This window comes from Brachypodium distachyon, chromosome 5 (genome assembly GCF_000005505.3).
Source record: "Brachypodium distachyon strain Bd21 chromosome 5, Brachypodium_distachyon_v3.0, whole genome shotgun sequence".
Classification (NCBI taxonomy): domain Eukaryota; kingdom Viridiplantae; phylum Streptophyta; class Magnoliopsida; order Poales; family Poaceae; genus Brachypodium; species Brachypodium distachyon.
This window is the reverse complement of record NC_016135.3, coordinates 25471882-25485367: the sequence shown is the minus strand read 5'-3', so window position 1 is coordinate 25485367 and position 13486 is coordinate 25471882. Positions and strand designations below refer to the sequence as shown.

Genomic DNA, 13486 nt, shown 5'->3' with positions numbered 1-13486 from the left:
CAATGGGGAGAGATGGAGTGTGTTTGTATATTTGATGGGGATGTTGTAGCCGGTTGGTCACTTGACAGTTTTTAATTTGCAAGAGGAATGAGAAAGTGTGTGGTGCTTTTGGATGCTTGTGTTTTTCTCCAGTGGGATGTCATGAGGTTCTCTAAAAAAATTCACACAATTTTTTTGGCAGAGTTGTAAATAGATATTGGTTGATTCTTTTGGTAGCGCCCGGAAACTATGTTTAAATGGTTTTAGTTTAACTTTGTTCTTTCATGGGCATGCTCCAATTTCTGTCTCAACTTGTCAAAGTCTAAGTTTGATCCTATAACCCCAGGATAATTTGTTGTCTTGGCACACATGGCAACCTACTTAGCACATTGAGAAACAATCAAACTATAGAATTGGAGAGTAATGCCGAGAAACTTAATCACTAGCCGAGAAACTTGAGGAGCTGAGAGTACACGGACAAAGCTAGTCAGGGAGTCATAATTTACAAATCAAATTGCCAGCTCGCGATCAACGACATCTTGTCATGCACACGAAGATTTCAAAACGTCGATACTGCTGCTCCCTCCGCACGGGCACCGACATTAGGTCAGCGACGTACCACGGGGAGGCCGAATTGGAAGCTGGTGAATCGGCTTAGCTTTTTAGCTGGAGGGCACGGGGTAGCACTTGCCCTTGCACATGCAGCGGTACACCATGGGGCAGGGCTCGGCGATGGAGCACTTGAAGCTGACCATGACGCGGTTGCACGGCTTGCAGGGCCCGCAGGCGTGCGAGCAGTCCGGCAGGCTCGACCCCGTCGCGTACACCTCCTCCTGCGGGAACAACCCGGCTGCAATACTCTTCTTCTTCTCATCCCCCTGCTACACGCTCGATCGGCAACCAAACAAAGATCAGCAGAGCAAGTACATATGCTATACGCAAATTGTACATATCTGGCGCTCTTGGCACATGACATACCTGTGACGCCGTGGGAGCCTGATCTCCCTGCGTACGCATCACCGTCACCGGTTTTGCATCATCTGTCGGAAACGGTCGAGATGTAAGTCAGCACAGTAAGTAAGTACATGACAGGTGGCAAATGGCAAGCAGGTACAGATTTCCGTGTAGGATTGAAAAATAAGCTGTGTGCATATTGCTACTGCATTGCGTTACATGGTGCGGTTAGCCTTACCAGGAGCCGGTCTGATGCTGTCACCGGTGGAAGCGAGCAGCAAGACGACGACGACGAGAAGGAGAAGAAGGGCGCGGCGAACACGACGTGCACCGAGAGCGTGCCTCCTCATCGGCCCCAAGAAATGCGTCCAAAGTGATATACGCACGGCCGGTGACACGCAATGCAAAGAGCCGCCTAGCTGGAGGACTGGATGTGCAAGTGCGTGCAACGACGCCAGAACAGGAACACCACGGTGGGCTCGCGCATATATATAACCGCCGCAGCAGCAGCAGCAGCAGCAAGCGGCCATTGATGAGCGGCAGAGGCAGCCGCGAGGATCTTTGATTGTGCTTCACATGATCCTTGGGCTGCTACTCCAATGAGGACGGCACGCTCTTGCGTGCTCACAACTCACATGGATCCAATGACCCAGGCCCTGTGCACCGGGAAGACAAAGTCAGAGAGGCGCCATTAAAAGGGTTCACCTGGCGCGGACCGGGGGAGCAGGACGCAGGACGCAGGACTGGTCTGGGCTCCAATCCTTTCATTTATGGGCGTGAGATGATCACCGCACGGGCATGGTCACGGCCGGCCCCCGGCGGTCGGTGCGCTGCGTGCGATTGTACGAGACCACCCGCAGTATCTTTGTTTCGCTTGAATTGCGCCGTGAGTCTGTTTTTGGCCGCCAGACAGACGGGTTCGTCGTGAGCCATGGCTGCGTGCGCGCAGAGGGGGTACCCTGCTGTCGCCTTGAATGAAGCCGCTCATTTATGCTCTGGCTTTGCGCGTGAATTCGATCCACTGTCGTCTCTCTGCGGCTCCGCATGTCTTTTGCGTTGCTGCGTAAACGTCCGGAATCCCTCTGTGTTGGCCGGGACTTGCCGAAAGCTTGAACTGCAGTGGAACAGGGACTTGGTTATCGTGTATAGACAGAGTTTACATCTAGTTTTTCTGATGGAGGAATGAACCGGGCGATGGTCCCGTGTGTACGACTCAACAGCTAACGTACTCTTGTGCGAACCAGGGAATAGTTATTCAGTTTCAGTTCTTCGGGTGAACAGTTGCGAGAAGGAAAGCATCTGGAAAATGCATGGTTTTTTTAACAGATGCAGTTGGCGAGCAGGATAATGCCCATCGCCAGAAAGGCACGGTCAGAAACCGTTTGATTATATAAATGTCGACGTTCCCTGTTCCAACATCGGATCCGTGGCGCAATGGTAGCGCGTCTGACTCCAGATCAGAAGGTTGCGTGTTCGATTCACGTCGGGTTCAAAACCCCGAACTATAAATCCGATTCATTTTTTTTCTATTGTGTCCTCATTAGTAGTTTAGTGGAGTACTATTCTCCCCAATAAGGTGCATCATTTTTATTTATTTTTCTCTTTTTGCTCTTTCTTTGCTTCAAGTGTGCACAAGTATGGCTCCATTTGAACATAAGCATGGAGCTCTCGTTTTAAAGAGGTAGTCGTCCGGTGCTGGTCTAAGGGGCAGTTCTTTTCGGCTTTCTGGGCCGGCTTCTTCGAGAAGCCGTCCTTTCCCAGCTTCCTAGAGAAGCCGTGATCAAAATTTGATTATGCTACTAAACTAGTTTGAACTAAACTACATTGGAAGTATAGCAAAATTTATGACACAGCTTCTCCAAAAAGCTAGATGAGGACAGATTCTAGGAGAAGCCGGTCCTAGAAGCCGAAAAGAACGCAGCCTAAAGCCTTTCATCTTCACCGCATCAATTTATTTTAAAATTATCTGAATCGACATCTATAAGATTGCACCCCACGCTTGGGGTGAGGAAGAAACGATGAAAGCGTGAAACTTTCGCCGACAGCTCAATGCCACAGTTGAATGAAATGCCAGAGTCTGGACCGAAGCCGTAATAAGCATCCCTCTTAGTCTCTTGTCATGCTCCCATACCCCCATCCGGCGAGTCTGAAAGAACTACGTGCAAAAGAACGCTTCATTTGACCCTGCCTAGATTTTTTTTTCCCATAGTGCTCATGCCGAGCCGGCTGGGGCACAGTGGGTTTCCTTATGCTGCCCGGATCCGCTTCTTCCCATTCTCCTCTTCTTTTCTTCATGTAAAGTTCTAAACACACTGTTATTTCCGTTTCAATTAAATGGAAAATGGGGTCGCCCGATTCGATTTGGCCCTGCCTAGATTTTAGATTTTGTTTCGTCCAAACACACTGTTTCATCGTGTTCTTAGCAGCCACGAAATCATGCCAGCACATGTAATCACCAGAGCCGGTCGTTCGGAGTTTGGATTCTTTCACCCGCACGCCGGCAGACCCAACACCGGAGAGGCTCGCTTCGCGCCACTCTACGGTAAGTTCATCTTGAACAATTTCTTCGGACGAAATTAGAGCTTTTGATTTATGAACGAAACCGGGTGTCTGACTCTGGCTAGTGCTGAAGATTGATTGGAATAATTGGGCCGGTTCCAGACTTGGGCTGTATCCCGCGGGCCAGGCTCCAAACTCCCGCTCTTCTATGAAAACGAACGGGCCGTAGACCCATGGTCACCCTACAGCTGATCCTGCAAACGGATACGTGACATACGCATGAGTATATCTTGAGCTAGTCTTGAAGGATGTACTACGTGATCATCTATCTCATCATCATCTAGATACAGAAATGCGTGTGCAATCCCTGCAGTTTCGTGCTGATCAAATTTTCTTCCGTTTCCGGTGCATCACCCCGTGAATCTCTCCATCCTTTTGGTGTACCTATCTCTCCATCCAACCTCCTCCATTCATTCATTCGATCATTCACATCGTCACTCGACACGTCTACTGCGCAGCCAAGCATGTCTAGTCGATCGTCTGCTGTGCTGCATGCTCCTCTCTGTCGGCATTCTCTCCTTGCTTGTCCCTCCACAAGGCCCGATTCTCTGCTCCTCCGATCATGTCTCATCGAACGTCGCAAAACTAAGCTCCGTCGTCAATTATGGACATGGACGTGTGCTTGTTAGATGCTATACACTTCACGTAACTCGGTTGCGCAGTATCTGTCCCGCGTGGATGTCCACCACAAAATTAAGATAGTATTGGATGGAATGTCTCATATATTTTTGTCTGAAACATTTCAAAAAATTCACGATCTCATCCATAACCAAAGAGAATTACATAGGAACCTTATCATATACTCCCCCGTCCCATATTAAGTGACTCAAATTTGTCTAAATATGAATGTATCTATAACCAAAAAACGTTTAGATACATGTAATATCTCGTCACTTAATTTGGAACGGAGGGAGTAGTTGAAAACACCTTTTGGCTACGAGCCCAGCATAAAATAGATGATGATGAACGGCGTCATGCATTTTGAGATTTAACTTAAACCAACGGTTAGAACAAAAATGTGTTGGTTACTTGCTACAAGAATTATACCATTGGATTTGTACTCGAAAGTAGTTTTCTATGCTCAAAATTTAATAACACATGAGCGACATATTATTTACCTAATTTATCGTCAAAGTTAAACCTCAAAATGTGCAGACGTCATTCCTTTGAGAAACAAAAGAGATAACGTCGCTCATAGGGGCAGGGTGTCCGTGCTTGCGTTCTTATGGATAAGTATACGCGCGTGTTTGTGAGTGTCTACTTTTGTATTGTGTTTCAAAGCTAATCGTGTTACAAACGTAGGACAAATACTCCTTACTCCTAGATCTTGAATAGATGTACGGTTTGCTATCCTATATCCAAATAATTGACATTTTGCGCATATCACAAATTTAAAGCATTGTTATGAATCGAGTATGAATTATACACTTAGTATTGGCAAAAAAAAATCAGAATAATTTCAAACTTTAATTATTATTTATATATAGAAAAATTAAACATCAGGCTCACGGGATCCAAACATCCACACTCTCCGTTGCAAAATGTATGCCGTATAATTTCTGTCAACCAGCAAACCTTCTAAAGTTTTTGTACCAGTAAGAAAAAAAAGTTCGGCCAAGTGTGCAGGCGCCACTATTAACCTTGCATTTGGATGTGAAAGAAAGGAGGAAGAAAGAAAACGAAAACCTGCAGCTCTTGTAGTTAATCTGGACTAACGCACGTACAACTCCCTATATAACGTCGTCGTCGCTGCCGCTACCTGATCGTCGTGCACAAGCAATGGAGGACACCGCCATACTTACCTCGCCCAGCCTGCTCCTCCTCTGCGCTGCCTCCCTTCTGCTGCTATTGCTGCTGATCGGCCGACGACGCAGCCATGGACGCCGGCCGCCCCCCGGCCCGCCGGCGCTGCCGTTCCTGGCCAAGTTCCTCCTGCTCCGGCGGTCCATCTTCGACCTGGGCCCGCTCCTGGTGGGCCTCCACGCGCGTTACGGCCCCGTCATCTCCATCCGCCTCTTCCACCGCACCTACGTCTTCGTCGCCGACCGCGAGCTGGCCCACCGCGCGCTCGTCCAGGGCGGCGCTACCTTCGCCAGCCGCCCGCCGCCGCACGACCCTGGCCGTCTCTTCAACGCCGGCGGCCTCGACATCAGCGCCTCCCCCTACGGCCCCTACTGGCGCATCCTCCGCCGGAACCTCGCCGCCGAGGCCCTCAGCCCCGCCCGCGTTGCCTCCTTCGCGGCCGCCAGGAGGTCCACCTGCGACCGCCTCGTCTCCGAGCTCGCGGCGGCTGGGGCAGGGAGTACGGTGACTTTAAGGCCGCTGCTGCGGCGCGCCATGTTCGGGCTGCTCGTGCGCATGTGCTTCGGCGTGGAGCTCCGTCCGGAGGAGCTGGACGAAGTGGAGGACCTCCAGCGGCGCGCGCTCAGCGCCATGACAGAGTTCCCTGTCTTCTCCTTCTTCCCGGCGCTCACCAAGCGGCTCTTCCACCGGCAATGGGCTAAGCTCCTCGCCGTGCGCCGTAGGAAGGACGAGGTCTTCGGCCCACTCATCCACGCAAACCGCAGCGTTAATATCTCCGGCAACGACAGTGAGTCTCCGCCGTTCTGCTACGCGGAGTCCCTCCTGGCCGTCCGCGTGGAGGATGGGAGGCAGCTCACGGACGCCGAGATGGTCAGCCTCTGCTCCGAGTTCTTAAACGGCGGGACGGACACCACGGTGACGTTGCTGGAGTGGATCATGGCGGAGCTCGTGAACCGCCCGGAGATCCAAGCCAAGCTCTACCAGGAACTCCAATCCAGGCCACCAGAGGATCACAACTCGGGCGACCTTCAATCCATGCCGTACTTAAAGGCCGTGGTCCTCGAGGGCCTTCGGCTCCACCCGCCGGGCAGCTTCGTGCTCCCGCATGGCGTCCAGCAGCACCTTAGCCCCGGCGCCGTCGCGGAGATCGGGGGCTACACTGTCCCCAAGGGCGCCGCGGTCAACTTCCTCGTGGCCGAGATCGGGCGCGACGAGGCGACGTGGACGGCGGCGAGGAAGTTCCGCCCCGAGAGGTTCATGCCCGGCGGCGAGGGCCACGGCGTGGACGTCACCGGGAGCAGGGAGATCAAGATGATGCCGTTCGGCGCCGGCCGGAGGGCGTGCCCCGGGTACGCGCTGGGGATCCACCACGCCGAGTACTTCGTTGCCAGGATGGTCGGGGAGCTCCAGTGGCTGCCAGAGACGGAAGGGAAGGCGGTGGATATGGCGGAGAAGCTGGACTTCACCACCGTCATGAAGCATCCGCTCCGTGCACGCGTCGTCCCCAGAAGCTAATTAAACAAGTTCATTGATACGTACCCCTACGTACATACAACCCACAAAATAATCACAACGTCCAGAATGCTAGTATCCCGATCGTTACAGCGAACGTGCGCAATCAAATTATTCAACTTGATGTATAAAGTCAGAAACTTAATTAGAAGCATATATAAGGAAGGTTTGCTTCGGCAGAATCCTTGAAAATAAAATCTGCGGATTTCTATGTAATCAATGATCAAGATTAAGAATAGGCTTTTTAAGTTACAAAAGGACTTTGCAAATTCCTTCTCCGGCGTGAAGCTCTGGCCATCCATGCGAGCGCATCCAACTTCCATGCAGTTCCTTGTACACTGTAGTTGAGCACTCCCGGAAGCCGCCGGCAGCCCGGCCGATCACTGAGGCCACGTTTTGACCACTCTCCAGCCTATTGCGAGTATGAACTGAAAGAATGAACAGAGACTCGGGTGTTGGTGCTGTCTCTAAGTTTTCTGGGGTTCTTCTTCTCCTTCTACTCAACGTGCAAGAGAAGAGATCAAAATCGTGGCCCATGGTCCTTCTGTCTTGCCATCACACGAACGAACCAAGTGCCCGAGAGACTCGCTCCAGCCTCCAGGAGCTATGCCTGCGAGCTACGAGTATACGCTAACAGAAGACTATAACTGAATGCAACCGAATAGTGAAGAAATCGACACTAGACAGTGCAGAGGGTTTAACTGACAGCAAGCTCCACCATCGCTGGCGCTCAGCGCTATTCTGTCAGAGCTGAACCGCGGAGGTTTGAAGTGTTGCTCCGATCCATATTAATTGACTTAAATTTGTTCAAATATGGACGTATCTATATCTAAAAAGCGTTTACATACATGTAATATTTCGACAACTGATATGGATTGGAGGGAGTTCAAAGCGGAACCTTTTCACGGAAGAAATGCTACACGTCTTATCTTAGCTAACTCAAACCGACAAGTTTCTGTTGTAGTACTAAGCAAGCGATGAAGAACATATCAGCTATAGGAATAATTACATTTACTACACATCGCACACCTTCACTTCAAAATAAAAATAAGAATTACATCATACACGTATATATACATAGCGCGTAAACTAGTGCGTACCCCTTTGTGCAATTACACGGCTACTTCAACAAGATCATCGATGGTCACCATCACCGCAAAATAAAATCTGTACGGCAGCAGATAGAGGTCTCGATCAGGCATGTGACACCACAAAACATGTATTTACACATTCTCTCGATCGTGAGATCGACCTGCCCAATCTGATCGACCTTTACACTCTCCTTTTACTTACTCTTCGGAATCTGGAACTACTCCTTCATCTGGCAGACAATGCAAGCGCGTACGGCGTCATAAACTCAGATAATTCTCCCGGAACCCAGCAGCTAGCGTGATTGGATTTCTTCATCCTTCACTGGCGGCGGCCCTTGACCCGGGAACTACACAACTGATCATACTACGAGAGGAACTGATCCTGCAACCATTTTTTTTGGTTCCACGAGCAGAAGGTTCAGCTTATCGCCGACTCGCGCGGGCGAGCAGCCCAGAGCGAGCTCAGCGCGCGGAGGCGCTCGAAGTAGTCCCCGAGCGCGAGGAGTCCCCTGGCCGCCTGCCGCGTCGTCAAGATCTTCTGCATCTGCTGCAACGTCTCCAGCCGGAGATGGTCCGCCTGCAACCACCAGCATTCAGCAACCAGAACGCCATGAATTTAATTTTGTGTGCCAGCCGATCGAGTTTGATTTTGTGAATGATCGATCGATTGATTGGGTGAACCTGGTGAAGGAAGCAGACGAGGCCTTTGAGCTTGCCGATGGCGTCGTTCATCCCGGAGTAGCCGTCGGGGGAGGCGAAGGGGTCTGCGGCGGCCGTGAGCGCGTCCGCCAGCGTCTGCTGCAGCCTCTCCATGCCCTGCGACAGCGCGTCCTCCGCCTGCGTCGACGACTGCTGCAGGTGGTACACCTGCTCCAGCTGCTGGTCCGTCAGCGGCTCCAGCTGCGGCCTCAGAACCTGCCAACCCACATCCACATCACACACACATCACATCAAGCTTCAACATTCAAATTCCGGTTTCCTGGATGAATCTGCGAGTGTTAAATTTTAGAGAACCTTGAGGACCTCGGAGGGGCGGAACCCGCCGATCCAGAGGAAGAAGCGCTCGGCGGGGGAGCGCCACAAGCCGTACATGACGCAGAAGACGTCGGCGGAGGCGGCGAGGTTCTTGATCCGGAAGAGGTGGTCGTAGTTGCCGAGCCCGGTCTCCACCAGCATCCGGAGCTCCAGCTCCGTGGTCTGCTGCCCGGGCTGCAGCGCGCCGCGGAGCTCCCGCGTGTGCCGGTTCTGCTCGTCCACCCAGTGCCCGTACTCGATCTCGAACGCCGCCACGCCGGAATCCATGGGCACCCCGCCGACGCCGCCGAACCCCGCCATGCCCGAGTGACCCGGAGGATACAGGCCCTGCTGCTGTCTCGTTCGCTGCAGCTCTTGCTCTAGCTGCGCCAGCTTTATCCGGCTCGTCTCTAGCTGCTGGATGTAAGCCTGTTCAAGTGCAGGAACGCAGCAGTTAATCTTGCTCTTAATCTTCACTAATACAATGCTTGAGCTTTGTTCGATTTTAGGCAGGATGACGACAGGTTGACAAGTCGTTAGAATTGTCGCGCCGTTTACCTTTTTCCGGAGGCGGCTCTTCCTGGCAGCTTCTCTGTTCTGTGCGAGTCTTCTCAACACCTGAATAAAACCACCGTTCGTTCAGAGTTTATAGGTGAACCATTCTTCTTTGTCATGTAAGAACGGATTATCGGAGCTAATTACAAGTACTGAGAATAATAATCCTCATTGCCAACGCTTAAGAAAGACTAGTATTCCTATGTGTTGGACTGATGGTCACCTTATCCGGCGGCTTGCTCGCTTCCTGATCGACATCCCTGGTTGGCTCCAGTTCCTCCATCCCTGGAACCTCTTCAAGCTGCAAAGCACATCGAAATGAGCACGGCCTGAAATCCCACAGAAATCGGATTTGCCTGAATTTCGACTTTGCACTGACCTCGGCGTCGTCGAACTTGGTGTCGGCCTCCATGATGGTGGACCCGCTGGTGGCCTGGCCGCTGTCGACCTTGTAGGTGTCGACGCTGTTGTTCCACATGCCGACCACCGGCTGCGGCGACGGCGGCATCGGCTGCTGCGGCGGGGGACGCTCGTACATGCCCATCCTGAGGGGCGCCGGCGCGAACTGCGCCGACGCCGAGGTCATGTACTCCGGCGGGGACGTGCCGGCGCCGCTGCTCGATCGACGAGAAGAAGCAGGGGAAACAATCAGGACGGACTATAATGGAACGTGAGCGCGTGCGTGCGGAGGCTAGCAAGTTGGGTATGCAGCAAAGTGCAAAGGCAGATATGCTCTCCGAGTGAGCTCCAGAGATGATGACGATGTCACAAAAATGGAATCTGAACGAGGAGCGGCTGCCGATGACTCGGGGTCGGGCGTCTGATTGAGATTCGAATGGGTGCGTGGTGGTGGAGCCCGGAATCTGGAATCCTGCAGGGCTCACGTAGTAATTTTCGTGTGTGACAGGCTCGGAATCTGAGGGGTAGTGACTAGTGAGGCCAGCGAAGGAGAGCGCGAGTGGCCGTGACAGGCCGGCCCTTTGCTTCTTTTCTTCTCCGTGTTTGGCTTTTGGCGTTTGCAAAGGCGTGAGAGAGAGGGACGGGGTCGATTGGTGGCTGGGCTTTTTTGGCTTTTGCTTCTCTCTTCCTCTTGCGCCACGACAAAACGGGGCCCACTTGCCAGACATTTTCCGTTTGCGTGGGCGACGGCGACGCCGATATCACCAACAGCTAGGGCGCGTATAACTGAACCGTAACAGTGCTGCTAGTAGCGGTAGTAGCAACATGATTCACTGGTCACCCCGTTCACCGACCGACCAACATCTTCCTATCGAACGGCAAAATCCGTTTGTCTTTTATAAGAAAGAAGAAAAATGATGCATGGGGAAAATCGACCGGCCTTTACTAGCGAGGCAGGAGCACGAGTAGTGGAGTATTTTGGCAAAGGCGGGCCAGCAGAGCACAGCACCGCAAGGAAGGAAAGAGCTAGTAGAACGATAGCGTCAGGGTCCCTCCCTCCAGGCCAATTATAGGCGCGGGGCCAAGTTAGGCCTGTCTTTCTGTCTGTCTATCCAGCGGACGCAGGACGCACAACATTTGCCTCTACGGCCTCGGCCTGGCCTGGCCGCCGTGGATGGCTCAAACACGCCCCACTAGCCACTACGGACGGCCAAAACCAATCCTTCACTCTCTCCCAGCTTATCAGGAACAGCAGTGCGGTGTTGCGTCCCGGTTCACTGAACCTCGCCGCACGTGCGGGCCAACAAACAGGAGGCACACACAGTCAGCCAGCATATATTCTCCAAAGTCCAAACTGTGGTAAAATAAAGTACTCCTCTAAATTATTTGAGAAACTACGGTGGTTTAGCAGGGGTTGGATGATTCATGACACCTACTACTAATAGGAAACGTCGCTCGAAAACGGAAAGGTGATGTGAAACAATGATAGCCGGATGTTTTGATTGGCCAGTCAGCTGGTGGTGGTGGTGAATGGCGATGCACCACTCACTTCACCGATCGCCACTAAATTTCTTCAGAGCAATGAGCAGTGGCCATCTCTCGCTCCCTCTGGTTACGATGATGACGACGAAGAAGAACGGCACTTCCGTTGGAGAGTCAACTGTCAAGGTCTCGTTCCCGGGGAACCTGTAGCCCTCCACCAAAGGGACCCGATTCCCTCTCATGCCAGTCATACCCAACCTCATGCCATGTCATGGCCCTCAAAAGATCGGCACTTACTGACCACTGACGTGTCATTCTGAGTGCACCGCAGATTCAGAGCAACATCAACGGCCGGGCGGCCGGGCGTGTGGTTGTTAGACAGAGGAACAAAGCAGAGCATCTCCGCTAATGCCTTTCGAGGACGAATTAGAACAAGCCACAAGGTATCTATCTCTCTCTCCCGCGATGTTGTTTTAGCGTTTCGATCCCTAAAAATGACGATTCGTTTTTCCCTTTAGGGGCCGCTCCTAAACGGTGGCTCCGAAAGGTGGTTGATTAGCAGTGTAGGCCGGGCTGTGCTTTGCGGCTGGTTTGTTTAGGTTTTTGGCTGACATGATCTCGCTTTGGATGCATCACTAACTAGACCACTTGCTCGCTCCACCGGAGACCAGTAACCAGTTTACATCATGCTGCGCCACAATTACGGGAAACAGAAAATCTAATGCAAATTGTGGTACTGGAAGAATTATAATAATCTGTAATTAGATGACAGCTGTTGTTAAGGATCCTGTCTCTTTGCCACCTCTAGTTCTAGTCCAGAGTTCAGACAAGGTACTGATGAAACAGTTGCGGTTGTGTTGTTGAATTTGGAGGTCATCAAATGGATAAAATTTCAGCAGGAGGATCAGGGGAATGGATGGGGGAAAGAAACGCACCTGAGCTTGTGGATGTTGAAATGGTCTTCGAGATAGCCAGGGTAGAGCTCCATTATAGCATGCCTGGCTTGATCCTCCACAGTAATGGTATTGCTTGAATTGATCACCTCATATCTATCAGATGGAAAAACAGGAATTTCATTTACCAAAACAGGGGAGGTGAATATTTTTTTTATATTTAGCTGTATGTATGGTCGGAAGGTGTGCGGTTGCTAAGGTTGTCTGTCTAGTGTTGCATGAACATGGAGGAAGATATGGTCTTAGAAAATTACTCCAAGAAAGATACGCTCCTTGAAATAATTATACAACAAGTTTGATCGCTTGTTCGAGGCACTTTATTCCAGCGAAATAAAGATTCTCACGAACGTATGGTTTAGGGGTGCTATTCCAGACTTATTGGAGAACCGAATATGATTAGTCCTGTATCATTGCAGCAATTTGCAGCCTCATTAAGAGTAAGAACTAAGAAGAAGCAAGCAACAAACGGGGACAAGACTGACCAAAACTCAAATAATCACAGGAGTTTATAATCACACATCACATCTGTTGAGAATCTGAAATCTGTCTGAAGTCTGAAAACCTAGTATTTGCAGACAGTAGTGACTGTTTTTTTCTTGTCAGTTAGATAGGAACTCCTATAGAAACATCCAGTGATCACTAATCCTAGCCCAGAAGAATAACAACCAAAGGTTAGGACTGTGCTTGATCAGTTGATCTTGACTACATAAGATGCATACTGAAGGCTGAGAAATTTAGTACCCGGGATGCGCTCTTTACGGCGACTGAGGATGATGGCCTTCAAATCTGCAGCTGTGCAGTCAGGAACTTGAACGGCTGTTCTAAAAAAAAAGAACTTGAACGGCGAATTGCTGAGCACAAGGAACTCCACGGATGCGCTCTAGCTAGCTGAGCCTCCAGAGGACACCAAGTTGGGCAGATGAAGTGATGCGGTGTTATATAAAGAGCCGGCTGCTCTGCCTTCCCTTCAAAAGAAGTAGCTAGCCAAAGCATAAAGCTCCTTCAGTATCTAATATTATCACCTGGGCCTCATGCTTAGGATGCACTAATTATTCTTTCCGTAAACTACTTGGCTACGTGCAAAGTTGCTTGCACACAGGGACACTTACATACACCCATCATCACCTAACCAGATGCCAAGAGAGCCAGGAAAGTCTGCACATGATTCTGAAAGAGGAGAAAGAT

At 51.1% G+C, this 13486-nt stretch overlaps 3 protein-coding genes, 1 long non-coding RNA gene and 1 other non-coding gene across 6 annotated transcripts; 3 read left to right on the top strand and 2 right to left on the bottom strand.

The window, feature by feature from the left end:
• Positions 1-368: 368 nt before the first annotated feature.
• Positions 369-1414, bottom strand: LOC100822910 (protein EPIDERMAL PATTERNING FACTOR 2). Of its 2 annotated transcripts, none has more exons than XM_010242194.3 (3): positions 1172-1414; positions 958-1019; positions 369-860 (listed from the first exon to the last, which is right to left on the bottom strand). In XM_010242194.3, the coding sequence occupies exons 1-3, from the start codon at positions 1281-1283 to the stop codon at positions 642-644; spliced, it is 393 nt and encodes a 130-aa protein (XP_010240496.1). In that variant the 5' UTR covers positions 1284-1414; the 3' UTR covers positions 369-641. The 2 variants fall into 2 exon arrangements, with proteins under 2 accessions (XP_010240496.1, XP_003579361.1); XM_003579313.4 differs by having other exon boundaries at positions 369-857.
• Positions 1415-2353: 939 nt separating this feature from the next.
• On the top strand, positions 2354-2425 carry TRNAW-CCA. Its single transcript has one exon. It is a non-coding gene; the product is annotated as a tRNA-Trp (tRNA).
• A 2846-nt stretch (positions 2426-5271) lies between these two features.
• Positions 5272-7064, top strand: LOC100822597 (cytochrome P450 89A2). The gene has a single exon (XM_003579312.4). The coding sequence runs from the start codon at positions 5272-5274 to the stop codon at positions 6808-6810; it is 1539 nt and encodes a 512-aa protein (XP_003579360.1). The 3' UTR covers positions 6811-7064.
• A 701-nt stretch (positions 7065-7765) lies between these two features.
• Positions 7766-13334, bottom strand: LOC100845150 (transcription factor TGAL6). Its single transcript, XM_003580598.4, has 8 exons — positions 13043-13334; positions 12284-12397; positions 9847-10081; positions 9691-9768; positions 9471-9530; positions 8913-9341; positions 8580-8813; positions 7766-8475 (listed from the first exon to the last, which is right to left on the bottom strand). The coding sequence occupies exons 2-8, from the start codon at positions 12334-12336 to the stop codon at positions 8317-8319; spliced, it is 1248 nt and encodes a 415-aa protein (XP_003580646.1). The 5' UTR covers positions 12337-12397; positions 13043-13334; the 3' UTR covers positions 7766-8316.
• LOC112269463 lies at positions 11573-12551 on the top strand. Its single transcript, XR_002961314.1, has 2 exons — positions 11573-11791; positions 11867-12551. It is a non-coding gene; the product is annotated as an uncharacterized LOC112269463 (long non-coding RNA).
• Positions 13335-13486: the final 152 nt, after the last annotated feature.

What these genes read in the sequence shown, in the direction of transcription:
- LOC100822910 (XM_010242194.3), bottom strand. Translation starts at nt 1,283, where the DNA reads ATGAGGAGGCACGCTCTCGGTGCACGTCGTGTTCGCCGCGCCCTTCTT. An exon ending in CAGCATCAGACCGGCTCCTG is followed by an intron (nt 1,020 to 1,171) that starts GTAAGGCTAACC and finishes CGTTTCCGACAG; the next exon opens with ATGATGCAAAACCGGTGACG. An exon ending in AGGCTCCCACGGCGTCACAG is followed by an intron (nt 861 to 957) that starts GTATGTCATGTG and finishes TCGAGCGTGTAG; the next exon opens with CAGGGGGATGAGAAGAAGAA.
- LOC100822597 (XM_003579312.4), top strand. Translation starts at nt 5,272, where the DNA reads ATGGAGGACACCGCCATACTTACCTCGCCCAGCCTGCTCCTCCTCTGC.
- LOC100845150 (XM_003580598.4), bottom strand. Translation starts at nt 12,336, where the DNA reads ATGGAGCTCTACCCTGGCTATCTCGAAGACCATTTCAACATCCACAAG. An exon ending in CCAAGTTCGACGACGCCGAG is followed by an intron (nt 9,769 to 9,846) that starts GTCAGTGCAAAG and finishes TGTGCTTTGCAG; the next exon opens with CTTGAAGAGGTTCCAGGGAT. An exon ending in GCCCCTCCGAGGTCCTCAAG is followed by an intron (nt 8,814 to 8,912) that starts GTTCTCTAAAAT and finishes GTGGGTTGGCAG; the next exon opens with GTTCTGAGGCCGCAGCTGGA.